The 27,760-nt window shown below is 44.7% G+C and overlaps 1 protein-coding gene across 1 annotated transcript in view; it reads left to right on the top strand.

The window, feature by feature from the left end:
- Drc11 (dynein regulatory complex subunit 11) overlaps positions 1 to 27,760 on the top strand; it is a 170,149-nt gene that overhangs the window by 109,778 nt on the left and 32,611 nt on the right. Inside the window, exons 12-15 of the mRNA XM_074069567.1 lie at positions 5,047 to 5,114; positions 8,564 to 8,646; positions 16,395 to 16,502; positions 19,980 to 20,179. Of these exons, the coding sequence (XP_073925668.1) occupies positions 5,047 to 5,114; positions 8,564 to 8,646; positions 16,395 to 16,502; positions 19,980 to 20,179 (459 nt within the window). The remainder of the gene's footprint in view (positions 1 to 5,046; positions 5,115 to 8,563; positions 8,647 to 16,394; positions 16,503 to 19,979; positions 20,180 to 27,760) is intronic.

Genomic DNA, 27,760 nt, shown 5'->3' with positions numbered 1-27,760 from the left:
TATATTACAAAGCAATAACAATAAAAACAGCATGGTACTGGCACAAAAACAGACATGAAGACCAGTGACCAGAACAGAGGACCCAGATATGAAGCCACACAACTATGCCCACCTTATTTTTGACAAAGGCACTAAAAATATATAATGGAGAAAAGATAGCCTCTTCAACAAATGTTGTTGGGAAAAGTGGTTTTCTGTCTGCAAAAAACTGAAACTAGATCCATGTCTATCACCCTGTACTAGTATCAACTCAAAATGGGTCAAGGACCTTAATATCAAACCCGAAACTCTGAAGTTAGTACAGGAAACACTCTGGAACTAATAGGTATAAGCAAGGACTTCCTCAATAGAACCCCAGCAGTCCAGCAACTAAGGGAAAGAATGGACAAATGGGACTTCATTAAACTAAAAAGCTTCTGCACAACAAAAGGAATGGTCTCTAAACTGAAGAGAACACCCACAGAGTGGGAGAAAATATTTGCCAGCTACACATCAGACAAAGAACTGATAACCTGAATATACAGGGAACTTAAAAAACTAAACTCTCCCCAAATCAATGAACCAATAAAGAAATGGGCAACTGAACTAAACAGAACTTTCTCAAAAGAAGAAATTCAAATGGTCAAAAAACACATGAAAAAATGCTCACCATGTCTGGCCATAAAGGAAATCCAAATCAAAACCACACTAAGATTCCACCTCACCCCTGTTAAAATAGCCATCATCAAAAACACCACTAACAACAGGTGTTGGCAAGGATGTGGGGAAAAAGGAACTCTGGTACACTGCTGGTGGGAATGCAAGCTTGTGCAACCACTCTGGAAAAAAATTTGGAGGCTTCTTAAAAATCTAAACATAGATCTACCATATGATCCAGCAATACCACTCCTGGGGATATACCCAAAAGACTGTGACACAGGTTACTCCAGAGGCACCTGCACACCCATGTTTATTGCGGCACTATTCACAATAGCCAAGTTATGGAAACAGCCAAGATGCCCCACTACTGATAAATGGATTAAGAAAATGTGGTACTTATACACAATGGAGTTTTACTCAGCCATGAAGAAGAATAAAATCTTGTCATTCTCAAGTAAATGGATGGAACTAGAGAATATCATTCTGAGCAAGGTTAGCCAGGCTCAGAAAATCAAAAATCATGTGTTCTCCCTCATATGTGGATTTAGATCTAGGGCAAATGCAGCAATGTGGTTGGACTTGGGTCACATGACAAGGGGAGAGCACATATGGGAGGTATGGGGATAGGTAAGAAACAAAACATGAAAGTATTTGATATCCCCACTGCAGAGAAACTAATACAGAAACCTTAAAGCAACAGAGGTCAATATGAGAAGGGGATCAGGAACTAGTGAAAAGGTCAGTTAGAGAGGAATCAGCTTGGGATGTTACAAATTTGTACATGGAAGCAATGCTAGGAATCTCTCTGTACAACTACCCTTAACTCAACTAGCAAAAACGCTTTGTCTTTCTTATTATTGCTTATGTCTTCTCTTCAACACAATTAGAGATAAGGGCAGAACAGGTTCTGCCTGGAAGAGAGGGGGGGTGGGGAGGAGAGGGGGGAGCAGGGGGCAGGGGGAGAAATGACCCAAACAATGTATGCACATGTGAATAAATGAATAAAAAAAAGCCCAGCTGACAGTAACATGGGTCTAGCTGAGAGCTTCTCCACATCAATTGAGCTTTGCAATGTGCACATGGGAATTTTTTTTTACCATGTTAGTCAAAATCATGTGTGATAAATCTGAGAATAAGACAGGCTTACTGTACTGCCAAAATTTTTTTAGTTAAAATTAAAAAGACACCACAATAAAAGAAAACTATATGCCAATATCCCTATATGTAAATATTCTCAACGAAGTATTAACAAACTGAATTTGACAGCACGTGAAAGATTACTGCAATGCAAGGATGGTTCAAACCCATGAAATTGACCAACGTGATAAACCATGCTACTAGCACAGAAGCAAAGTCCACAGCTTCCCTGCTATGATGGGTTGTGCTGGTGTTCTATATCACTTCAAGAGACTCAGAAAAAGTATTTGACAGAATTCAACATTATTTCATGATAAACACACCCACAAAATTAGAAGGAATTTACCTGAACACAGCATAGCTACAGTAATCAAGACTTATGTGCTCTCAGTAAGTAGATAGATAGACAGATGATAGATAGATAGATGATAGATGATAGATAGATAGATAGATAGATAGATAGATAGATAGATAGATAGTATAGGAAGAAAAACCCAGAAGCAGGCCCACACAAAGTGCAAAAGCAGCTCTCAAGAGAGGAAACATACCTTTTTGAATAAATGATGATGGAACAATTGGACATCAGCCAAAAAACAAAAAAAACAAAAACCAAGAACATTGACCTGAATCTCACACATTACACAAAATCAACTCTACAGACTTAAATGTAAAACTATAAAACTTTTAGGGAAAATTTTGAGATCTAAGACTATACAAGGAGTTCCTAGAATTAATACCAGAGCACAATTTTTAAAACGAAATATTGGACTTCATCAAAATTAAAAAACTTTGCTGAAAGACTCAGCTAAGAGGATAAAAAAGACCAGCTCCGGACTAGACTGGGAGGAAATATCTAGGAACCACCTATCTGACAAAGAGCCAGCTTCCAGAACACAGCTCAGAAATCCAACTCTAACAAGCATCAGGACCATGAGGGCATTGTGGCATTGGAGCCACCGTGATTGGTGATGGGTGCAAGGGTAGCTGACTATGGTGACAGCTCCTGCACAATGTTGACATAGGTGTAAAATGGCACAGCCACTCTGAGTGACAGAGTATGCAACTTGCATACAACCCAGCCATTGCCCTCATGTGCCCTCGCCTCTGAAATGAAGACTTAGTTGGTGGTAGTGAGTTCTTAGAACCTCATTCTGCCTCAGCATCTGCAGGGCTCTGTCACTGTGACACAGTCGCCAACCCCCACCTCCTCTCAGCTCCTCACAGTGATCTGGGCAGGTATCTGCCATACACAGTCACCTGATGACCACCTCCCTGTGGGACAGCTGGGTACTTTCCCGTTTCAGCCCACTGACCTCTCCGCTCCACATGGACTGTGCAAATATGTCACAGAGATAAACTTTTAGCCACTGCATGACTCCATGAAACTGAGCCTTCCAACTAGAACTCCCCCAGAGGACTGCTAAGGTAAACCCTGCCATAGTGAAGCCCTCCGTCTTCTACTTCCTGGTTGACACATGTGTCCCAGACAGCTCCCCCTTCCCATTGGTGCTGCCAGGGCTGGTGCTGCCTCCTGTCTGGGATCTGTGTCATAGACCTGCTCCTGTTATTTCATGTGTTTTGTTGAGCTGTCTCCCTGGTGTCTTACCTGACCAACACCCCTGACCAACACACCCAAATCTAACTCTCTTCTCCTAGAGGGTAGTGGTGTTGGAGGAACAAAATGGACCCAGATCAGACAGGAGCCACAAGGTCAGCTGCCAGTGTACACAAGTTCCCATTAAGAGAGACATGTGGTGAAAGATTAAACAGTCAGGCCTCAGACTGTTCACCAGAATAAAGAAAATCTCATAAAGACATGATGTAAACACCCAAGACCACCTCCCCTGCAGCTTCATCAGGCCAAGGCTGTAATTTAGAGCCACTCTCCAGCAGAGAGGGGGATAGGGCAATACCTCAAGGCCAAATATCTCTCTCTCTCTCTCTCTCTCTCTCTCTCTCATTATCTTCTCCCCTTCACACACACACACACGTTTATAACCACCTACATAATTTGAAATAACTCAAACTGGAAACAGCACAGAACCATTGCTATACCCCATGGGTGAATTTCTGAACACTGAATGACAGAGAAAAGACAATCCAAAGGGTCACACATTCTTTTATCATTTAGATCACCATCTTGAAAGGACAGAATTAGAGAGATGGAAAACAGATGAGTGATTTCTGAGGGCTAAGGATGGGGGTCTTAGAAGAGAAGATGGTGGCTGTGAAGGCACCATGAGGGACCATGAAGGCACCTTGTACTGATGTGTTATTCTGCATTTGACAGCGTCCACATCAGTGTCCTAGCTGCGATCTTGTAAGACAGTTCTGCTCTATTGTTTGCAATATTTTCTATTGAAACCTGCAAAGTACACAGGAACCCTATATATTATTTTTTTAAACTGTCCATGAATCTACAAGTATGTCAAAAGAAAAAAATAGTCTTTAAATAACTGAAAATCATGAATGACGCATAGCTGTGTGCAAGGTATAAATGAATCTTGCAATTATACGGTTGTTTGGAAGAAGCCAGACCCAATGTTCTGTGGTATGGGTCCATTTACAAGCAGGGGCAGTGAATAAGGGAGAGGTGGTGGGGACTGCCTTATTCCATTTGTGGTGTTATAGCAAAGTGCTTAGATGGAAATTTATAACCAGTAGAAATTTATTACATTGGATGGAAGCTTAGAGGTCCAAGATCAATGTGTCTGCAGACTCAGTGTCTAGTGAGGGCTGCTGTCTGCTTTGGAGATGGTCCCTCTCCTCTGCGTTTTTACATGGTATAAAGGATGAAGTCCCCTCATTCTCTTTATAAGGCACTAATCCCATCCATGAGGCTCCATCCTTCCGAAGGCCTCACCTCCTAACACCATCACTTCAGGGGTGAGTCGTCCACGTGTGAATATGGGAAGAGGGCACAAACACCAGTCCAGGGCAGGTACCAAGGACAAGCACAACGTTGATTTTCTCCTTGTGTGCCTGGTACTTTCACCTGTGCTAGAGCCCAGAAAAAGACCCAGGATGCCCAGGGCCTGTCTGGAGTGTGGCCCTGTCCAGGACCCACAGTGGAGACCCCACCACTCACACGGAAGCAGCTGGGATTTCCAGGCCAGTCCTTCTGCTCATGAAACCATTGCAGCCATGTCCAATGCAGCACAAGCAGCTTTTCAGTGCTCACTCCCTGAAACACACTTCACTATGCTAATTCTCAGTGCTAATTCGCTCGCATGCTTTTACTAAATTGTTGCTTATTTCCATTTCTCTCAGCAAGTGAAAAGAAAGCAAGGCAAAAGAGGAAAAATGGGGAAGAAGGAAAAAGACCTGTTAGCTGACAGGTAAGGAACTGCCTTGCTCTGTTGTGAGGCGCATGGTGGGCAGAGAGCAGAGAAGACAGAGGACAACAGGAAACCCCAAACAGCAGCTCAAATCCTTGCCAGGGCTTAGGCAAGACACCCATCTCTGCTATACCACTTGGGACCCCTCCATCCTTGACAGAGTGGTGGCACCCACGTGGACCAGTGCTTGGCCACTCCGCAGCCCTGTGCAAATAAACCCTACATGGGTTTATGGCCAGAGGACAGGCCAGAGCCCAACATGTGGGCCCTCACATCTGCATCCCTACAACTTTTTTGTTTTAAAATTCATTCAGGGAAGTATTCATTAAAAATTATTCAGGCTTAGTGGAGTGGCTCAAGCAGTAAGAGCGCCTACCTAGCAAGCATGAGGCCCTGAGTTCAAACCCCAGTGCCATCAGAAAATAATTGTTTGGAAAATAACATCCCAATGAAACTTCAGGACAAAGGCCAGGGTCCTTCCAGGCAGAGCAGAGGCTCACTTCCCTCAGGCCCCTGGCTGCTCTCTGCACTCCCTCCTGCTGTTGATGAAGTGTGTGTGGAGGGTGAGTTGGAGTTTTTAAAGGGACATTTCTATTCCTCGAGTTCATTGGCCCAACTTCAATCCTAGCAGGTGGCTTTAAATACCCCATTCTTTTTAGCTCAAATGGCCCTGAGTGCTGTAATGTTGAAAATAAATAGTACAGGGGTTTTCAGACATTAGAAAGGAATTTTTTTATTATAGTTGTACTGGGAGTACTCTGTGACATTTACAAAAGTTCTTACAATATATCACAGTTGAATTCACCCCCTCCATCATTCTCCCTCCCCCAATAAAAGAATTTAATTTAAAGCCCTAATAAATGCCATTTTGAGCATAACCCCTTTCTTGCCGTGGGGTTTGCTCACCAGTAACACATGTGACTTCTTCTCTGTTTGGGATGCTCCCAGTCCTCCATTGGGCCCAAGTGCTACTCTTCCCAAACTCTGCTTGAGAGAGATCCCTGGGAGAGGACGCCCACCTTGACCTCTGGTGGGGAGAGGAGGCAGAGCTCTAGAGGCCCCATCTGTGGCACCTCCAATGAGGCCAAAGCACCCCGGAGCTGGCACATGCCTGGTAACCCTGGAAGAATAGCAGAAGGGCAAAGCCTTGGATCACACAGGATACCTGTCAGGGTGAGCAGGAGGGCCACAGGGATCCTGTGTTTGAGATTCTATTGTTTGGACAAGAGGTCAGGGTCAGACGCCATGGCTGCCTGCTGCCTAAGGTGGACCTGGGCTGCATCTCAAGACTCCAGTGCCCTTATAGACAGATGCTAGACAAGCATGAGCATTGATGCGCTCTGGGAGCAGCCCCTGGCTGCAGAGAACATCCTAGTCCCATCCCACATAGTGTCACAGGTAGCTTTTAAAGGCCTCTTTCCTCCCTTGTTTTTACATTTGTCCCCAAACAGTGAAGTAATTGCAAATCGAGAGCAGGGCGTGGTGACACATGCCTATAATCCCAGCTACTTGGGAGGATTGTAGCTTAAGGCTGTCCTGGGCAAAAAGTTATTGAGACCCCACACATCTCAACTAACAAGCCAGGTGTGGTGGCACACATCTGTCATCCCAGCTACATGGAAGGCATATGTAGGAATATCAGGGTCCCGGGTCCCAGCCAAAGAAAGACCATATTAGAAAAACAACTAAAGCATAAAAGGTCTGGGGTGGTAAAAACCCCTACCTAGCAAGCAAAGCCCTGAGTTCAAACCCCAGTACTGCCAAAAAAAAAAAAATAGGCTAAGTGGAATCAACTAAGTGAAAATACATTCATTCACATTGTCTTAAATTTAAAGTATCACTTTAAATTTAAATGTCTTGCATTTAAAGTATCACTTTCCTGAATAAAATGCTGGTGACAGTACAGAGCACACACGTGTGGCTCCTGGGTCATGACTGCTGGACACTGGATGAACTCCTGACATGCTTCCTCGCAGTTGAGCTGTCATAAGCGAGCAGGAAGCAGTTCTCTAGTGCAATGGTCAGAGGCCAGAGAGGCAGACATAGCCGCATCTCACTCCTGAAAGGTTTTTTAATCTGATATTAAGACCCTGTGTGTCTAGACTCGAGTTAGCTCTGCCACAAAACTGTAAGACAACTTCTGCTTCCCTCATCAGAGTAACATAACACAAACACCAGCATTTCTAGAATAATTTTAAGGTGGATTTAGAGCTGGGGATGTTTTATTCCATAACAAAAGTTCATTTCACAGGGGAAAAAAATCCAAATACAGGTTTGTGCTTTCTAACATATTTTGGTTATTTTAGAGGATCATCTTCAATTTTTATTGATATCTTATGCCTAGGTTAAATGTTTTGCATTAAATAAGTGTTCAAATTAAAACACTACAGTTGGTACTGCCTTTCACATAGGTCAGACACTGTCCTCCCAAATCCCACTACAGTTAAACTTATCTTAATTTTCAGTGGGACATATTGCTTTAAATGTGCTTGATGGAATGGAATTGCAGGTGACCAAAGAGGGAGCATGGGGTTAGCATCCATTCCTGTGGTATTCGACTTGAGTCTGACTGACATTCTTGGGTGTCTTTAATTACCTTCACTCAAATGGCTCAGCAGTCGAAAAACTATTTAACTGCACCTACTTTCCAATCCCTAGCCTACAGAAAGACAAGGTAAGATGGAAAAATAAAGAAAAAGAAAGACAAAACATCTCAAAGGAGTGTACTGAAGAATATTTGAACTCAACCAATCGGAACTCCTGTAAGCCAAATGCCAGTTACTATCGCTGGGCACTGTATACACTGAGTGAGAAACTTTTTCCATTTTTCTTTAGTTGATATAAATTACCAGTGTGCTGGCTATATGCCCAAATCCCTCTTTGAGAAAATTTTTGATATGTGTAAACAATGCAGAAAAATTTACTCCCTCCTTAAAAATGATACACTCAGAGCTTTAGATGTTTTGTCTTCTATGTAAGAATTATCTGCAGGATAAGCCTTTGTTCCTTGAACATATTTCTTTTAAGCCATTATACTATTGAGTTAAAGGGAACCATAAATTTCACAAAGGATTAATCCTCTATGGCTTGCAGATGCTAACCGAATGTGTAATTACAGGTCCATTGCGTTACTAGTATTGGATAATTTCTAATTCGTATTTGTGCCATCATGAAAACTGATGGAGTCATTGCTGGTCTCAGACACCCAAAAATATAATTCTTATTAACAGGAAACATCCAACATATACATGGTTGAGTGAACATACTGTTTTCAGGAAGTCTAATTTTTCTCCAAGTTCTAGAAACATTTCAATATCCAATGATTTGCATATATGCAAACATTCTCAGAAGTAGATGTGCCTTTAGATCCTTGCATACGTGCTGATTAGCAGAAATACAGCTGTTTCCACATGTGTGCTGGTGGCACAGACATTCTGCTTTGTCCCCAGGACCATCGAGTCTCTGTACAAGGAGCTGGTGGAAGAAGGCCTAATCGTGCAGGCTCAGAAAGTCAACCTGTCTGATTACATTGGTAAAGTACACAGAGAGCAATGCGTGCATGTGTCTGTGGTGCCCCATGGGTTCTGAAGTCTGACAGCTGGAAATAGTTTTCACTTGGGTCTTTGTCCAAACCAAAGTCTGGCCAATGGTGGCTGCTGATGAATGTGTCAAATTGAAAGGATTTGAATAGTCTAAGAGGATGCTGTGAACTAATAGGTCCTTAGGAAAATGGGTCCAGTTCTCTCCCCTGCTAGCAGGATTCCTTGGCCCATGCTTCCTGGCATAAACCTGACTTAGGAAATGAAGTGGTCCTACCTTCCTATAGGAAAGGGGCCCCTAAGGGGCAGGCCCTAGCCCTCCACAATACACAACCCCTCCAGGAGGGATTCCTCCCAGGAGACCTTTCCAGTAGGGACAGAGTATTTGGGAGGACGGAGGAGTGACAGTTGTGGTCAGAGTCTTCAACCAATGTTTTTCTGTTGATTTCTTTAAAATCAATATTATGATCCAAAACCACACAGCTAAAAATTCCTCACAATTCTGCCACCCTACTTGTAGGTATTTTGTCTGCTTCTCAGGAAGAAAATATCTCCAGTGAACAAGGACATTGTCCTACATAACCACAAGGGGACAATCACACTCAGAAAATCTAACATTAACACAAACACTGCTACCTAATATATATCTGATGTTCAGTTTCCCCAGAGGTCACTCATCACTGTAGATCTTTCTCAACCCAAAATCCCATCAGGCACAGGCACGACTGAGTGTCTTTATGCTCCTCTGATTCTTTGAGTCTAAAATAGGTTCCCAGCCTTTTTCAACTTTCCCACCATTGCCATTTTTGGAGAATATGAGCTGCTTTACAGACTTTCCCATAGCTGAATTTCTCTGATGGTTTCCTCATTATCTGATTCAGGGTAAACATTTTTAATAGGAAAACTACAGGCAATAGTGTGTTCCTCTTGTTGCTGCCCACTGGGGAACATGGGCCATTTTGTTCCATCTGGTGATGTTAAGTTGAATCATGTAGCAAAGGTGCTGTTCCCAGATTTCTCCACTGAAAGCTCCTTCTTTCCCATTATAACTGTCAAATAATCTATGGATGACACTTGGGGCTCTGGAGACTTGGTTCCCCGCAGCCTGTCTTGCAAGCATTTGGCGTCCATTTGTTGTTTTCACCTGCATCCCTTATCACTATAGTGGAGGTAAAATGGGATTTCTTCTTCCCAACACTCTTTCCACACTGAACAAATAGCATTCTTCTGCTAGGAAGTTTGGAGCCATTTCAAGTTGTGGTGGCATCAGTGTAGACACATGGATTCCATTTGTACTTTCATCCAATGTCTTAGAATCTGTCCCTTTGTTATTCTTTCTACTGTTTACATTGGCCAATTTGCCCTGTTAGAGTAAGAAGCCTCCATTTTCCTCCAATCAAAGGATGATTACTCCAGAGGTGGGGCAGAAGAATCAAGAATTTGAAGCCAGCCTGAGCTACATAATAAGCAGAATGGAAAAGATAAAGATAAAACAGAAAGAACAACTACAAAAAAATGGGAGGAGGAGGAACAGAGCCAGAACCTCTCAGAAACAAACCACCATGAAAACAACAGAAGAGGAAACTGTGGAATCAGGAAAGCAATCCTAAACCACACCTTCTTCTAGAAGTGTAGACCATTGACTCATGTAACTTGAGCAATGGAAAAGTTCAAAGTCAAAGGCCACATGAAATTGAAGTGACAAAACTCAAGAAATATTATGAATAAAGGGAAAGACAGCTTAGAAAAAGCTAAATTATAAGAAATACAGCGTGAATAAAAACAACAAATAGTGTTTCAAGAGAAGTAAAAAGGCAGCTAGAAATGAAGAAAGATTAAAAGGACCCAAGGAAAATATAAAATGTTGAAGCCAGACAACGAGGATCCAACATACAGACAGTATGAGTCCCTGAAGAAGAAAACCAAAGCAAAAGAAGAGAAAAAGCACTCAGAACCATAATTCATGAGACTTTCTTTAAAAAGACACTAAAGGCACACACATGAAAGATCTCACTGCCCCTCAGAGTACCAACACCCAAGGCAGTCTAAAAAATACCTTTTTTGTTGTTGTTCTTTTTGTTTTATTTTTATCTTTCCCATTCTGCTCACTAATGCAAAAAGACCATATGACTTACAAAAGAAATAAAATTAAATTACCATCACACTTTTCAATAGCAACATTTTATACCAGAAGTCAGTAGAGTACCATGTTTAAGATACTCAAGGAAATTATGTAAGATCTGAGGATTTTGTACCCAGACAAATTTATTCTCAAACATACAGGACACCAACGTACAAACAAGCAAGAACTCGAACTATTGACTTCTTACATGAAGAAGAACCCATGAGCCCATCCCAAAGAAACTACCAGAAATAAGCTACCAATAGCAGAAACGGCTGGAGAGCCCTTGACCCAGTCAAGCCACTGGGTGTGTGCTCAGCTGCAACCTGAGGCTAAGTGAGTGCGTAATGGTGGTCTGCTCTGACAGTGCATCCAGAGAAGACGTGGGAGGAAGAACTGATACAAAGAGCTTAGCCATTTGCAATTATCCCAAGTGGTACTGGTTTAGTCTTCGAGAGGCTGGTGTAACGTGAGAGAAAGCAAGTAAGGAATGATGAAGAGCTTTCCTCCCCTGAGTCCTTGAAGACGAAGAGTTGCAGTAGGGAAGAAAGGGAGCAGACAGGTAACACAGAGAAAGCAAGAACTTGGATCCCAAGTTTGAACTGGAAATTCCAGTTGCAACTTGTGAGGCATTTTCTCAGAGGGTACTCTGATAGTAACTCACTAGAACTGATGGTTAATTTTTCAGGAACTTTGTGAGGTGACTGTCACTAGGGTGTGCAAGATTCCTACAGAGAATGAACACACACACACACACCCCCATTTACCATGAGAATCCTTGGCTTTCAGATTATGGTCTTCAAGCCTCAATTCCCACTCAAGAAACCAGTGGTCCTTGTAGAGATGGTTAGTTTCTGACAGGGAGAGGAAACATTTTGAAGATCCTGAACCACGTTCTCTTGTTAGTTGACAGTGAAGCTGTCAGAGATGACCAGGAGAGACACTGAACAGAGTCTCTGGCCCAAGATGGGATTCTGAGCTACATTAAGAATAACAAAAGTAATGAGTTGGAATGCATTAAAAGGCCTTTCCTCACAAGTTCACGATGACATAAAACTCATTGATCATCTTCAGAGGATAGCTGGAAATCAGTTTATTATCTTAAAAACTAGTAAATAAAAAGAATCAAGCATTTGCCCTGTAAGTCCTGCATGAGCCTTACCACCAGGTCACCGAATTGTAGATGAGTGATGTCCTTCTTTCTAAAGTCACTTCAGTTAACCAGTAGAATCAGGACGTCACCATGTTAATGCTCCATTAATCCAGCCCATGCCGCTGAGTGCTTGCAAAAGTCACAAAAGGCCTCAAACTAGACACCAAGTGTGTCCCCGCCATGAGTAAGGCACATCCTGCTGTCTTCCAACAGGGCTGAGCCCAAGTCTCATGGATCTCCAGCCCCAGGTGCCAATTTGCAAGTCCATCCCCCATGGGAGAGGGAAGCCTATGTTCACAGGACAAGCCTTGCCCAACTGTTATTTGTTTGGGGAGTTTGTCTTGATTTGCTTGCTTTTGACCCCAGAATCTTCTCCAAGGCCCTGCCTGTTTCCTTGTCTTCCATCCAGACAGCTGGAAGGGGGTGTGGAAATCTAGTCAGTCCTTTGATTATTGATCACTGACTCCCCTGACCCATTTCTGATTTTGGAACAGTCCACACTGGGCCTATAGTTGTCCTTCACCTGCCAGACAGTGCATAGTTCTGGGATCAAGAAGGTGCTGGGGGGTCTTAAACACTCCGCCCGCTGGGAAGGGCTCCTTCTCAACACTCAGCCAAGATGACAGGAGGACATAGCATGGAGGACGTAGCAGGCTGCCTGGCCCTCACCTTCCCTGATTTTGATTTTATTTTCTTGGTTTCCCTAATACTTTTGCACAGAGATGTGGCCAGGGTGAGCCTCAGTCAACCACATCCTGCAAAGGCTGTGTACTCAGACCCCTATTTTCCCTCTGGGAAGACAAGAGAGCAGGTGGTGTGGCCTTTGTCCCCCAACCTCCCTCCAGATGAGAAAGAACAGGGGCCTCAGTCACAGAGCGGGCTCCACACCCTGGACGGTCCAGCAGGCCAAACACACACCATGCAGATCCAGCCTCACTGGCTCAGCACGGAGAGGACCCTAGTCTTATGATTTGCAGTCCCCTGCTCCTCTTAACACCACTCAACATCATCTGTGTCACATCAGAGCAGGTGGCCTTGAAGAGAAGGAAAATGGGGCCAGAAGATGCTAAGCCTATGGTGCAGAGCTTAGGATGTCAAATCCCACCCCAGTCCCAGCCCTCACCTCCCCTCCCACCCACCCTGCTCCTTGCCCTACTCCTCCACAGTCACCCAGCTCCATGCCCTGGTCCTGTGCCCCATAACAGACTTCTGTTCCAATCTCAGGTATGCAAGAAATAAGTTGTATCAAATTGGCTTTGCGACCCCAAAAGTGCCAGAGTTATTCAAACACAGTCCTCCTTAGGATTCCCCTCATCACCCCTCGAAATCAGCAAGGTCTCCAGTTCCCAGGACACTGATTAAGCTAGAAGAGTCTCCCCTCCCCCACTTCACCCTCCCTCCAGGATGCCTGTTTTTCTCCGAATCTTTCAGTGCCTTAGTTTCCACTACTCTAGGATAGGGTAATGAGAGCAACTGGCTCATTCAAGGGCTGTGCATGCTGAATGAGTTGCTTCAGAGCATCCTTGGCCCAGCCATCAGCTGTAGCTCCTACTGTCACCCTGCTGGTATTGTCACCCAGACTTCGTGAGCTCAGGTGAGGCCATGAAGAAGGGCTGTGGGCACCTCTGTGTGCCTCCCTCCTGTCCACATCACAGCAGCACAGAGCAGAGTGGGCTGCCTACCTGCTTGAAGGGAAGCCCAGGAGAACAAGCATGAATCGGTGTCCCCATTAGTGATCCTGCATACCTAGGGCTCAGTACCTGCTGTAATGGTTCGAAAATGGACCCAAGCCCAGTTTGTATCTGCCACTTTCAACTTGTGCTTACCAAGCTTTAAGCTCCCAAAACTCCAATCCCAGAAACCACAGTTGTATGTACGCATAGAAAAATGTCAGAAGCTTTGGAATGTGCCAGCCTGTGCACATGCACAATCTTGGCAGAGCTGTCACAACAGAAAGTTCACCTAAAGTAATCTCTCTACTGAGTTGCTGAGACACTTATGCTGTCTCTGGAAGCTGGGGAGCCTGTGCCAGGAAACTTTGTGCAACCCATCTGGACTTGAACCCTGTAGCCCTGGGTCATCAATCTTGTTAGTAGAAGATAGCACCATGTGCAGTCCTCACTGTGCATGGTGGGAGATGGGGGGGGGCAACCATCCTGGATGCACCTATGGCAGGCCCCCTGACCAGGGAGCCCATCTGCCTTCACAGAGCAGTGGGTGGGCTGTTCTCTCTCTCTTGCTCAAGTCTTTGGAGAGGTTCTTTAAGAAGCTAGCAGTTTTTAATAGATTGCTCCTCTCTTCATTCTTCTCTTAATGCTGTGTTGGGTAGAATGGAAAGAGAACAAGCTGATTCCATTTTTATTTCACAGATTCTTTTTCTTTCTCATTGCTTCTCAATCCTCCCTTCTGTTCTGATTCTCCTCAATTGCTCACTCTGTATCAGTGAGGTAGGCCTGCTGTAGCAAACAAAAAAACCCAGCAGCTTAGGCAACAGAAATTGATTATCTCAAGGTTCTGGAAGCCAGAAATCCAAGATCAAGGTGTGGATGGTTGGGTTTCTTCTGAGGCTGGGAGGAGAAGCTGCTCCAGGCCCCTCCCCTGCTCCTCGTGGTTGCTGGCAGTCTGTGTTCCTGGGTAGACAGAAGCTTCACCCCCTCTCTGCCTTCCTCCATACATGGTGCGCTGCCTTGTGCATGTCTTTCTCTGTGTGCAATGTCCCTTTTTTAAGAAGGAAAATCCTATTGGATTGAGGACCCACACCAGTGATCTCATCTTAATACATCTGCAATGATCCTATTTCCAAATAAAGTCACATGCTGAGACACTGGGGATAAAGATTTCAACATACAGCTCGTAAGGAGACAGTTCAACCCAGGACACACTCCTGTTCCTTTTCTTTCCACTGCTGTGTGTTCCTTAACACTTTTTCATGCCTCCCTCTCAAATACTCTTCCTGCTGTTTTCTTCTCCCCTCCCTTATGGAAGATCTGGTGTCTGTCTGTGCAGGAAATCCAGAACTTTCTGAACTATGAATGATTGGATGAGAGGGATTATGGCTCCAGACTGGGCCACAGTGATGAGCTTTCAGACTGAGCCTGGTAACTTGACAAATAGCCCAGGCTAGTTGGATCCTTATATCAGAACCAACACCCACTAATTCAATTTAATATGATTTGTTTAAATAAAATCTGTTAGGTTCTAGAAAATATGGTCTGTCTGGATATCAATATGGATTTATATAAACAGGAAAATTGAGGTCACTTTCACATTTCCTCCAATGTCACATTACTGGCAATAAGGGCTGGAGTGAACCATTGCTACAGGGTCTCTTTCTGTTCTGGTGGAGGCTAGATTAACCACGCTGGTATTTATTACCTACTCATTAAAAAGCATGGGTATCTGAAGCTGTAATGCAAACCTTCATTATCACTCATGCCCCCAACCAATGTCATTGTCCTTGCAAGGACTTTTTTTTTTTTAATGCTGGAGATTTGGAAGGCTGCCCTCCACAAGAAGACAGGGACTGTTCTCTGAATTTTAACTCTAATTTTCCTAGCATTTGAAAATGCTATAAGCTTTTGTAACCTCAGTGTTTCATATACACGTGAATGTGCATATCGTGTTTGTCACACGTGCACAATATGAAGAAGCTCTGTGAGATCAGTACTTGCTACAGGAAAAAAGCAAGACTGTGATTCATTCAATGCCTGTTTCTACTCCAGAATCAGATACAAATCATGAGAATCATACAAGCGTATAAAAGTCCATCCTCATGACAAACGGTGACAGCCAAACTAATTTTCTTGGTGACCTTATCTAAATTAGTTAGAAAATAACACTTTGGATTTATGGCTAGTTACAATTAAGCCCTTTGATATCTTCTAATTAAACCTGTGGAGATTTATTTCTACATTATTCCTGTGGTAACCCTTTACGAATGATGAAAAGGTAAATGAATATTACCCTCAAAAGGAGATGTTTCTGTTTATCCTAAATTAGACTCATACCTTTCCTTTCACTTGACTCCACTTCAGATTCAGATTTATAATGCTGTAATGCAAGTTCCATATGAGTCTTCAATAATTTATTTGTGGAGTTTGTGCAAATGATATATATGTCTGTAATCTCTTAGGATATAAATAAAGCAAACCCACAATAACTTAGCTGTCTTTTTATGCCTCTCATTGCAAAACTTAGCTATCTCATTTCACATAACCCAAATATGTGAAATGTTATTTTTTTTAATATTAGGTTAGCATAATAGTCCCCATAATTTGTAATTTACCACAGCTAGTACACCACACTCTCATGCCCAGGTGGTTTCCTTGAAATGTTTGAGAAAAGATGCGTTCTCCAAAATCCGATTATAGTTGCTTTGAAATGGTTAATTTATATTCTGTGACCATTTTGCCACTCACACTGGCACAGCTTCCTGTTCACTCATCCTCAGTTTCATTCTTCCCCAGGTGAGTACAGCTACCTGGGGACCACCCTCCGTCAGGTAGCCATAGAACCCATGCCTTCCCTCCTGGATGTCAGACAGCTCATCACTCTGTACGGAATCCTGCCTTTGGGTAAGGACTGGTGTACCTTTTCCACAAGCAGGGTGGCACCACCCGCTGGCTTTGACAGCACTTTCTGTTTGTCACCCAAAGGGCTTTCCAATTTAACTTTTCCTACAAGGAACCCTGAGCAAGCCTCGTCTCACTCCTACAGTGCATCCCCAGCATAGAAGGCACCTCTGGGAGAGCACTCTGTGCCCTCCTTGGGTATGGGTGGAGGACTTACAGGAGATCACCTGGAGAGACAGTGCCCAAAGCCAGCACCCAAACTAAAATTAATCAACTGAGAGTAAGAACTAGGGCACCCCATGCCTTTCACACACTGGCTTCTCTAAGTGGGTTCTGAACAGAGGTGGCCTGTCCACAGCAGGTAAAAGCATCTTTCATAGGTCCCAAGGCTCACTTTGAGGCTCTTCCAGTGTCCCCTGAAATCCACTGTCATCACTAAATGAAGCTCAATCATGGCTTCTCTGCTGAACAAAGAAGGAAAGACCTCAGACCAGGCATCAGAGCCCACATGACCATGACTGGAGCCCCCAGGGCAGGGCAGCCCTCCAGCCAGCGCTGCACAGCTGGTAGAGATCACTGGTGTGTTGATCTGAAATGAGATGGGAGTCCTCGGAGCACTTACAACTCTGCTCCACTTTGACTTAAGAATACAGACCCACTGGCCATCAGAAGTAGCAATGGAACTTGGGGCAACATAAGTGTTTAAGAATCATATTATATTTCATGTAATCTAAATAAGCAGCTCACATTTAGGGACAACAAAATAAATATGGAACATTCACGGGATCCCTGCGAATAAAATAAACACATCAGACCTCACACCTCATCACGGCATAATGGAAGGCAGAAAGTACCCAGAGCTAGCGTTTTACAGGGAACTCTTAATACACAAGGGAGTGGTGTCTGTCACATTCTCAACTTTCCGGTCCAAGGAAGTTTCTGGCTGGCTCTGAGAGCTTCCACCTGGGCCCTCCCTGTCATTGAGGACTCTGGTGTCTGTCCCCAATGGCTGCTGAGCCCTCCTGGCTACAGAGCCAGCTGGGTGCTTGTTCTCATGAGAAGTTTGTGTCATGTGTCTGGAATGCATAAAGAAGTTGGGCAGGTGAACTTCGAACACAGCTTAGCCTTCAGGGGTGCCAATTAAATTCCACGTATGTGCTATCTCCAGCTCAAGCCAGACCAGCCTGGGGACCTGACAGCTCTCATCATCATGACACCTGTAAGATGATATTCTGTTCCAAAAAGGGGTGTGACTTTTTTTACTCTGGTTATTCAGGGGTCCTCAGTGGTGGCCACTGACCAGATTAACAAACCCGACCATTGGCAGAGGACCACATTGGCCTCTTTGCACACTTGGGCAGGAAATGCAGTCCCATCCTGGGCTCTCAGAACCAGGTCTTACCTCGGAAGGTAAGAGAAAATCGCAGAATGCATCTGATCAGGTCCAGAAGATGAGAGAGAAAAGGCCCGGAGGAGAAACAGCATCATCGTCACAAGGAGACTCACGCCCGTGGTCCCCCTCCCCAGCAAAGCCTTGCAGCTCTCACAGATGAATTAGTATCTTCAAGATGTTGAGAGGGAGGAAGAGGAGAAACTAGACTAAGGACTTCTAAAAGTTGGAAAGGGCTTATGCTAAAAGCTGGAAGTGTCCTGTGTCCTTTGACTCCCCCTACGACAGAAGCAGGAAGAGCTGCAGACAGCGAGGCCAGGGAGTCTGGCTGACTCCTAGGCCTTCCTGTAGCCTTCAGCCTCCCTGGGTTAACTAGGCCCAAGGTACAGAGGCCTTCCTTGGACCACCCTCCACCTCCGAGCCATCTGGGTGACTCCTCCTCCAGAAGGGGATATCCCTGTGTGTCTGGCACACCTTCTCCTGGGTCTCCTGCTGCCATGCCCCCAGGTTCCATTCTCAACCCCGTTCTCTCCTCCTTCAGTTCTTTCCCAGCCCTTCTTCCAGCCCCTGGCCTCTACCTGCACTCCTGGCAAGCTTGCAATTCCCCATCACCTTTCAGGGAATGTGACAACTGGTACTACCCTCTCTCCTGTCTCCTTTCTGTCTGTTCCCTGCCACCTCACCAATCAGAATTGCCCAGCGCTCCCCCAGGACTAGCGCACTGCGTCATTGTGGCCCACACTGGAACCTTCTCAAACACCTCTTCACTCCCATTCTCCAGGGGCCAGCACAGAGGTCCCCTTCTCCCTGAGTCCAGCCAGATCGCCTCAGATGGGCCTAGCTGCTTCTCTGACCTCTGTGGGTCTCCTGGATCCGAGTGCCACTTGCCTCCCATTGTAGGTACATCTGCTCAGGGCTCAGCTCCACTCCTGGCCAAGAACCCTTGACCAAGCAAGAGCAGAGCAAATCCTGAGACTTTCCCACCTTTGAACCCCAGCCTATGCCACTTGCACACAAAGCCCCCAGCCAGGGCCACACCCAGAGCAACCTTGCTTCTCCAGGTATTGAATGGACAAGGAACAGGTGCCATCTTTCTCTTACCACTGGAAACAGTACCTCCTTCATCTTACTATATTGCTCTGCCCTTCACTAACCACAAACAAAGCAGCCTTATTGAATGTCACTCTGAAGAGAGCTTGCTCAAACCTGTTTTATGTGAATAGCTGTGAAAATTATGTTTCCATCTGTCACATAATTTCCTGTACCTTTTCAATTTTACTAAAAAAAGAAAAGTACGATAATAATTATATTGACATAGTAATAGTTGAGCCAAAAGAGCCCAGAAGTTGGGCTGAAAGCAAACTAACAAAATAGCAAATGTTTAATCACCACACCGTCCAGGATTGAATTCCATTCACTTTATAATTATACGTAATTACTTAGTGCCCAATTTGAACTCTGCCTGTGTCCTCTGTGGTGGACAATACCCAGCTAAGGAGATGGACTGGGTGGTTGAGGCCCCAAGGCCAGGCCTCTGAGTGACTAATAATTCGGTCACTTAATTCCAAGTGCCAGACTCTTGGTTGCTCATGACAACCAGGAACCAGGGTTCTGGAGAAAGAAGTCCAGGGTTCTGGAGAAAGAAGTCCAGGCTTTCTGCCCCCTGGACCTTGGTCTTACCTCTTTATCTCAGAAGACTCAAGCTAAATGCAAGGAAAGAAGATTCCAGAGAAATAACCCCTTCTCAGCCAGCCTCATTGCTGTGTCTCCACATTCCTTCCCCAGCTTTCAGAGAACTTAGTGCAGCTGACTAGCAGAGAAACCCCTCAAAAAACAACACAGCAACAAAAGCTAGAGGCAAAATATTACAGGAGTGTTCTTCAGAATTACAAATTTGGGGCAGTACAGGGGAGAGTGGGAGGAAAGATGGTATTGGGGAGCACAGAGACCCCAGGAGCCCTGACATACAAATCAGAGGTGCTTCCCACCCATCAGGGGTCTCCCCGCACAGTCACAGCCTGCGGGATCCTAGCGTAAGAGTCACTGGCTTTCTTGGCAGGATTGAGAGCTTCCTCCTCTGCCTTTTCCAGGGTCTGCGGTGGTGCACAAGAATGCCCCGCAGGTGAAATCGCTGCTGCTGGCTGGGCCGGCCGGGGTGGGCAAGAAGATGCTGGTGCATGCCATCTGCACGGAAACGGGAGCCAACCTCTTCAACCTGTCAGCAGCAAACATCGCTGGGAAGTACCCAGGCAAGAGGGGCCTCCAGATGATGCTGCAGGCAGTCCTCAAGGTACTCTGCACCTTGCTCACTTTCCAATTCTCCTCCCTGTTTCAAAGTGTGCCTTCAAATCCCGCAGGTGGCTTTTTTAGGCCAACAAGCTTATCTCTCTTGAACTTCCCACTGCACCCTCCTGAAAATTAATTCAGTAGCACATCTGGCTGAGCCTCCTGCAATTAAAACAACTTCTTCTTCTTCTTCTTCTTCTTCTTCTTCTTCTTCTTCTTCTTCTTCTTCTTCTTCTTCTTCTTCTTCTTCTTCTTCTTCTTCTTCCTTCTTCTTCTTCTTCTCCTCCTCCTCCTTCTCCTTCTCCTTCTCCTTCTTCTCCTTCTTCTCCTTCTTCTTCTTCTTTTTCTTGTATAAACACCTCACTGTGCCACCCAGACCTCCCGACTTGTGCCACCATAGTCCTTCCTGACATTCTTGCACATCTTATTGAAGACCAAATTCATAGTCTCTTTCTTCAGCACACCTGCTGTCATAGTTGGCATCAGTGCTTGCATCTGTGCTATCCTTCCTCACACAGCGTGGGGTGCCAAGGTAGGGTACTCTCTGAGCATCAGCTATTCCCACAGGTGTGTGAAGGAGCCTGTGGGAAGCTAAGACACACATGGGAGTGTAAATACACAAGGCTCTGTCAGTGTCAGAGACAGTGTTCTGGAGGATCAGATCCACTGTCCAGCCCTGTGATCTTAGCTAAGCTCTTAACCTGCCTAGTATCCGTTTTATCATCGCCTAAATCAATGGGTTTTAAAGAACTTTGACACAGGCTAGTTTGTATTTAGCATTAAGACTTTAAATGCCAGGGCAAGATGGCTCATGCCCAGACATGAAGCTAGTAAGATCTCCATCTCAATCAGTAAGCAGGGTGTGATGGTACACACCTATGATCCCAGCTATGCGGAGATCACAGTCTGGGGCCAGCCCTGGGCAAAAAACTCAAGACCCTGCCTGAAAATAACTAAAGCAAAAGAGGACTAGGGGTGTGGCTCAAGTGATAGAGTACCTGCCTTGTAAGAGTAAGGTCCTGAGTTCAAACCCCAATACAGACAGAAAAAAGAATACTTTGTAAGATGTCATTTTTATTTGATTTGAAGACCTCAGTGTTATTCTTCGGCTGGCTAATTCACTTTTCATTGCTAGAACACCGCTTTGACTTTATCAAAAACCAGTGTGATTGCAAACACTGTCCTATACTTGAAGCTGGACATTGGGTTGAGTCTACTCTCTAATGGCTCTAAAGCAGGGAGATGGTGAGAAGGAAGCTGCTTGCAGGGATGGCACGCTGATGGGAATGATTCCTTCCTGCTAGCATGCTAATGCTGTACACCAAAAACGTGCAAGTGCAGCAGCGGAAATTTCTCCCCTTAGCTCCTTTGTCCCTGTGACTGCAACAACCAAGGACGTCCCACTCTGCTTTCCTCCCCTGCTTGTCATAAGGAACCCTACAGAATGGAATCAGCATTTACCCTTGTATAGCCCCTCTTGAAGTGTCTTTCAGATTATTTGCCTCCTTTCCATAGGATTGTTGGGTTTCTTATTTGAAAGAGTTCTTTACATGGTCTGGATACAAGTCTTTGTGAGACATCTGTGTTGCCATGTTTTCTCCCATCCTGTGGTTTGCCTTTTCACTTTCTTACTGATGTCACTGCCTCTTACACATTGAAGCATGACTATGAGATACATTCCCATTATCCACATTTGGGATTGGCACATCTTCCCGAATGTCCCTTTTTGTCCCTAGAAATGACCTTTGCCTTGAAGTCTACCTGGATTTATATTAGTATAGCCACGTAAGCTTTCTCATGCTTACGGCCTATGGTGCATCTTCAGTGTGTGTCTTGTAGTTAAAGTGTGTTTCTTGTGGACAGCATGCCGTTGGGTTTTCATTCTCTTTCAGTCTGGCAGTCTACACCATTTACCTGGGGCACTCACTCATCCTTATGATCATGATACCATTCTGCTATTTATTTCCAGGTGTCTCATTTCTTTTATTCTCTTTCTCTTTTCATGCTTTCTTCCGAGTTAATTTAGTTTTTTTAAGTATTGTGTAAATTCCCCCATTGTCATTTCAGCAACACCTCTTGTTTGCTTTCTTAGATTTTCTTAGTTTCTAAGAGTTACATTGTTCATTCTTGTCACAGTTCATGTAGAGTCAGTGTAGTACCATTTTACACCAAATGTGAGAACCTTGCAACAATAAAATTCACTTCTTATCCCCTCTCCTTTTAATAGTCACACATGTTACCTAGGAGCGCTGTCAACACCACAATAGAACCTTGTATTTTTACATCAGTCATTTATTCATTTTCAAAAATTAAGAGAGAAGAATGCTTTTTTACGTGTATCCACATGTTAACCTTTTCAGTGCTTTCTCTTCCTTTCTGTGAATCTGCATGTCTACCTGGTTTCATTTCCTTTCAAACAAAGGGCTCCTTCAGCATTTCTTTATGTGCAGGTTTACTGACAGCACATTTTCTTAGCTTTCATCCATTTATCTTAAAATGTCTTTACGTTGTCTCTATTTTTAAAAGACAGTTTGTCTGGTACAGAATTCTGGGTAGACATGTCCTTCTTTTAACACTTTAAAGATACTATTTTATTGTTTCTGACCTCATTGTTTCTGATGAAAAGTTACCAAGCATTTGAATTATTTATCTTTATGTGTAATGTGTCATTATTCTCTGAATGGTTATATGTTTATCTCTCTTTTTGGTTTCCATCAGTTTGACTATGATGTGCCTGGGCATTCTTGTTTGTTTGTCTGTTGTATTCTGTTTGTGGCTTATTGACTCATTGAATCCATAAATAGGTGTTAAACAAATTTGGGGGATTTGAGCCATTATTTCCTCAGATATTGGTTTTACCCCATTCTCTCTGTCCTCCCCTTCCAAGGCATATGTCCATAACTGACTGCTGAACACTGTCCCACAAGTCACTGAGGTTATGGTATCTCTAGTTCTCACACTGTATAATTTCTGTTTATCTCTGTTCAGGTTTACCTCCCCTTTCTTCTACCATTTCCAATTTGCTATTGACTCCATTTTGTGAATTTTTTTACTCCTAGAATTTGCATTTGCTTATTATTAATTGATTTTCATTCCTCTGCTGCCATTCTCCATTTGTTCATTCACTGTGAACATTTTTTCCTTTAAGCCCTTAAACTTAATATTGCCTTCTGGTCCTTATCTGCTAATTTCACTACTGGATCACCAGTAAGTTAAGTTACTAGCTGGTCAACTTGAATTCCCACTTGGTTAATGTGGGTCTGTTTTGATTGTACCTTAGTCCTGGGACATGGTCTTTACTTCAGGGCTGCCATAGGAAGAAAGCCTGCTTCCCAAGCTCCTCTTGGCAGTCACTGAGGATGTGTTCAGTTCTCTAAGTTTTTGAGCTATACCTCTTCCAGCTGTAGCTTCTTGGATTTGAGAGTAAGCTGGAATTTGAAGCCAGGTAGCCTGACTCATGGCCTCTCTGTGCTTAGACACCAAGTTATGCACTAAGGTCTTCAGAGGAAAAGTAAAATAAATCCACCCTTGTGTCCAAAAGAACACCTAGATTTGTTCATTCTGAACACCAAATTCTGTCAAATAACCGACAGAAGCACATAAATATAAAGCATGAGCATTTTGCAAGCCTCCACATATCCCAGATAATGTTATATGGCACTATGTACGCACTCGCTCAACCATGCTGACCTTATGAAGAAGGCACTGGGCTATTCCCACTTTACTGATAAGAGAACCAGGCTCAAGACATTTTCCTGGGTTGCAATGCTGCTGTATGATGCCCCCACAGCTCCAGAACCCCCAGCTTTCATAACTCCATTGCACAACCTCTGCCTGAAATAGGGCCACACTAATTTCCTCTTCTCCCATTCCCCACATGACTTGGCAGTTCCTGGTGTGAATCTAGGGTGGTGCCAAGGACACTATCATTATGTTCTCCCTCCAGGAGACCCTGATCCTGCCACTCAGAGCCTCTGTCTTGATATCAGAGAAGCTATTGCTGCACTTACGAGAATTATCACAAACCTGCATGATGTGAGCCACAAAATGAGGATGTCACAGTGTTAAAATATGGAACAACACATTTACCCACGTGGGCTGCTTCATGTCAGAGCACATGACACGTACCTCATTAAACTTCACCTTTACTGTGTAGATTGCTGATTAGTGAAAGACCCAGAGGTCTCCAGAGTGGGAGTCATTCAATTAAAAATGATGTGCAGTGAGGTCACCGTGCCCCCAGCGCGACTGACAGAGCTTGCAAAGAGGTATTTGCTTTTAATTAACCAAAGGAAAGCAGGGTATTGTGCCATGAGTCAAGGACAGGAATCCGGAATGTGTGCACCGTAGCGTGCAGGCTATGACTCAAATGCAGCACAGTCAGGTCTGTAGAATTTGCTGGACCTGGTTACTCATCACATCTTCTTATAAAGAATTCCTATCACTGAATTTATCTCTAGAGAGTGGAGATGCAGCCATTGGGAAACAGTTCATGGTTTTACCTCTGGCTGGTGACATTTGCTTTTCCCACAGCACCCTGGGAAAACACACTGAGAAAATGAGTCACTAATTTGCTTCACAAACATAAATTCAAGTCGATTTTGTTATCATTAGTTTATGGAGGCTTCCTGCATTTTACACATAACACATAACTCCAGTAGGATAACAGTAAGGGGAGTGTTTCCTTTAAGAAATCTGTTTAGTGTACAGAAATCAACTGTTATTTCAAATTCTCTGTACAACTAAAGCTATATGTAGAAGAGAAGAGATATAGCCTGGAAATATTAGAAAAATACTTGTCTAATCAGTTAAGAACTATTTGGAGCAGCCTCCTCTGGAGTGTATGCAGCCTGTTGCTCTTGCGGGTTGCCCTGAAGGACTGTAGGGACAAGTTTCCAGTGTATGCATGGCTTTGATATCATGCTGTCCCCATCTAGGCTCCAGACAGGTATATGGGGTGCCTTTGGGAAGCCCCAGGGCTCACTGGCCAGGGTTCCCATTGGCTAGGTAATCATGTCCATCTGCACCAAGCTGCAGAATAAGGAACATGTAACTGAGGCCCTATACAGGGCTAGGTTCAAGTTCCCTGGCCACCAGCAGATCCCATCTCAAAGAAGGAGGCCTTTTTCAAGTCTAATGCAGATGAATTTGAAGACGTGGTCGCTGAGAAGCAGCTCATGGCTGATGAGCTATGCAGTCAGATATTTCCTTAACCCTGGTCCCCTGGACAAGTGGTGGGTCCTGCACTCATGAGGGCTCCCCACTGTGCTGTCCCTTCCTTAATCACCTTAATCAAGTTCAGCATTAAATCACCCTGTTCCCCCAAAAAAAAGAAAGATTTCACATGTGACAAGTATTTAATATTTTATTTTGCAACAAAAGAAGTTGCAAAGTGGGCTGTTATCCCATGACTCAGCCAGTCCCAGCCTCCTTGAGTTTTCACAGTAGCAAGTAGAGGAGCAGAGGAGCTGGCAAGGCTTTCGTGGGCCTCTACCAGGAGTGAAGGAATACTACACACGCTTTCCCCACTACTTGTGCCAAAACCCTAGTGGGGTAGGAATTAACATCCCCATTTTACAGGTAAGAATACTGAGGCTTAGGATGCTGAATTTGACCAAAACTAGAGAACTAGAGAGCCAAAATCTGGATTTAAGCCTAAGTTTGACTCCAAAGCCTCAGCTGGCCCCTGGGCGGGGTTGGGGAGAGGCTTCTATGCTCTGACGTTTTGGGGTTCCTGAGTGTCAGCTGGTAACAGTTCAGCTGTTGAGTCCTCTGTGGATGCTCCTGCAGGATTCTGCCCTGCCCCCTTCCTGAATCCCCTTCTCGAACATTCCTTCTTCCCACAAGAATGGCCCTGACCCTCCAGGCCTCTCCTTAGAGAGTTGCCTCTTAGAAAAGAAGGAACCAGAGAGCTCATCAGCCTGCACCTAGGTCTTAGGAGAGACACTCTCTCTTCCTAGTGGCCTTTGACCCTTTTCTTCTTCCTTCTGTACAGTGATCGGGCCACCACCGAATAGCATTGGCACAAAGACCTAAGAGAAAAGAGCTAACGTGGCTGCTTAGCCAGGGTCAGGTCTAGGCAATGTTCCTGGTGTCCAGTGCCACCAGTACTAGACTCCTTATTGGCTTTGCAGCCTGACTGTCCACAGCACACAGGGGACCCTACCCAGGTGTGCTCTTGTACACGGTTCCTGCACAGTCAGGAGGGAAACATGGGCAGTTATGGCCTACAGCTCATTGAGACTGTACTCCTGGTTGATAACTCAAGCACATTGCTGCTACTTGTGTATGATTTCATAAAACAACACAGAGACGTAATGTGAGTGCCACCCTTGCAAGGTGACGTTCAGGAGTGATAATGCAAAAGCATTCACCTAACCCAAAAACAGAGATGAGGGGACCAGGGGGAAGGAGTCAATGCTTTGGTCCAGCCTTGGGTGGGAACCAGAGGTGGTCATGACAGTGACCATAAGTCCTGATGGGTCTGCTGTGAGAAGACCAAGGTCACCTTCCACTGTAAGACCAAGGCCGTTTCAGATCGAGGGAAGCAGTGCAGGTAGGCACCCAAACCTTTTTTCTTAACATGAGCTTTATTTTTTAGAGTAGCTTTGGGTTTAGGGAAAAAGTAAGCAGGATGGATACAGTTCACATATAATCCTTCTCACACACACTCAGCCTGACTACCATCAACATCCACCATGTCAGTGTGCTATGAATCAGGAGCAGTATGAACAAGAGGCCACTCTCCATCAGACCTGTAGGCTGTGGGGTGCAGGCCCCAGAGTGACCAACAAGACCTGGCTTAGCTTCCACTGATCAGGCATTTAGTCCCGGGAAGACTGGGTCAAAGCAGAGAGCAATGGGAGAGAGTCTGGGAGGATTCAGGAATTCAGATATTGTCACATAGGGAAGTCTTCTCAAAATCTGTATACATTTGCCTAGAAAGAAAGAAAAAAGGAGGGAGGAAGGGAGGGAAGGAGGAGAGAGAAGAGAGAAAATGAAAGAAAGAAAAAGGCCCCTTGACTCAGAGGGCCACATAGCCAGGTTGCAGCTACGTCTCCAGCTACTATGGGAAGAGGTCTCTAGGAGGAAGGAAATGGGGAGGCTTTTCCATGCATGTTCTAGCTCTAATTACCCTCTGAGGACCCCCAGGCCCCAAGGGAGGAAGGGCATTGGGCTGTGGGTGCCCACGCCGCAGTCACTAGTTGTGTGAGAACACACTGTGTCTGGGCTGGAAATCACTGTGCACAGAGAATTAAAGTTACTGAGGTCTTGTTCCAGAAGACACCTGGCCAGACTGAATATCACAGGTATTGAGGAATTTTATCCAACCTAGCAGCCTTGGAGGGAGGATGGGGGCCTTAAACGTGACTCACTGTGCCCTGGGGAGTGGGAGCAAAGCTTTGCACCCAAGTGGTACCCGGGTTTCCCCAAGCTGGCCCTGCTGGCATAGGTGCAAAGTAGCCTGAATTCCTCAGCCCTGGTGAGGTAGGGAGCAGGCTGGAAGGAGAAGGGACTTCCAGCAGTCATGTAAGCCGACGCCTGTCCATCCTAACACCACCCCATCAGTACAGCCTGAGTAGTC

The sequence above is a fragment of the Castor canadensis genome, chromosome 4, assembly GCF_047511655.1.
Source record: "Castor canadensis chromosome 4, mCasCan1.hap1v2, whole genome shotgun sequence".
Taxonomy (NCBI): Eukaryota; Metazoa; Chordata; class Mammalia; order Rodentia; family Castoridae; genus Castor; species Castor canadensis.
The sequence above is the reverse complement of the archived record's forward strand: the minus strand, read 5'-3'. Positions and strand labels throughout refer to the sequence as shown.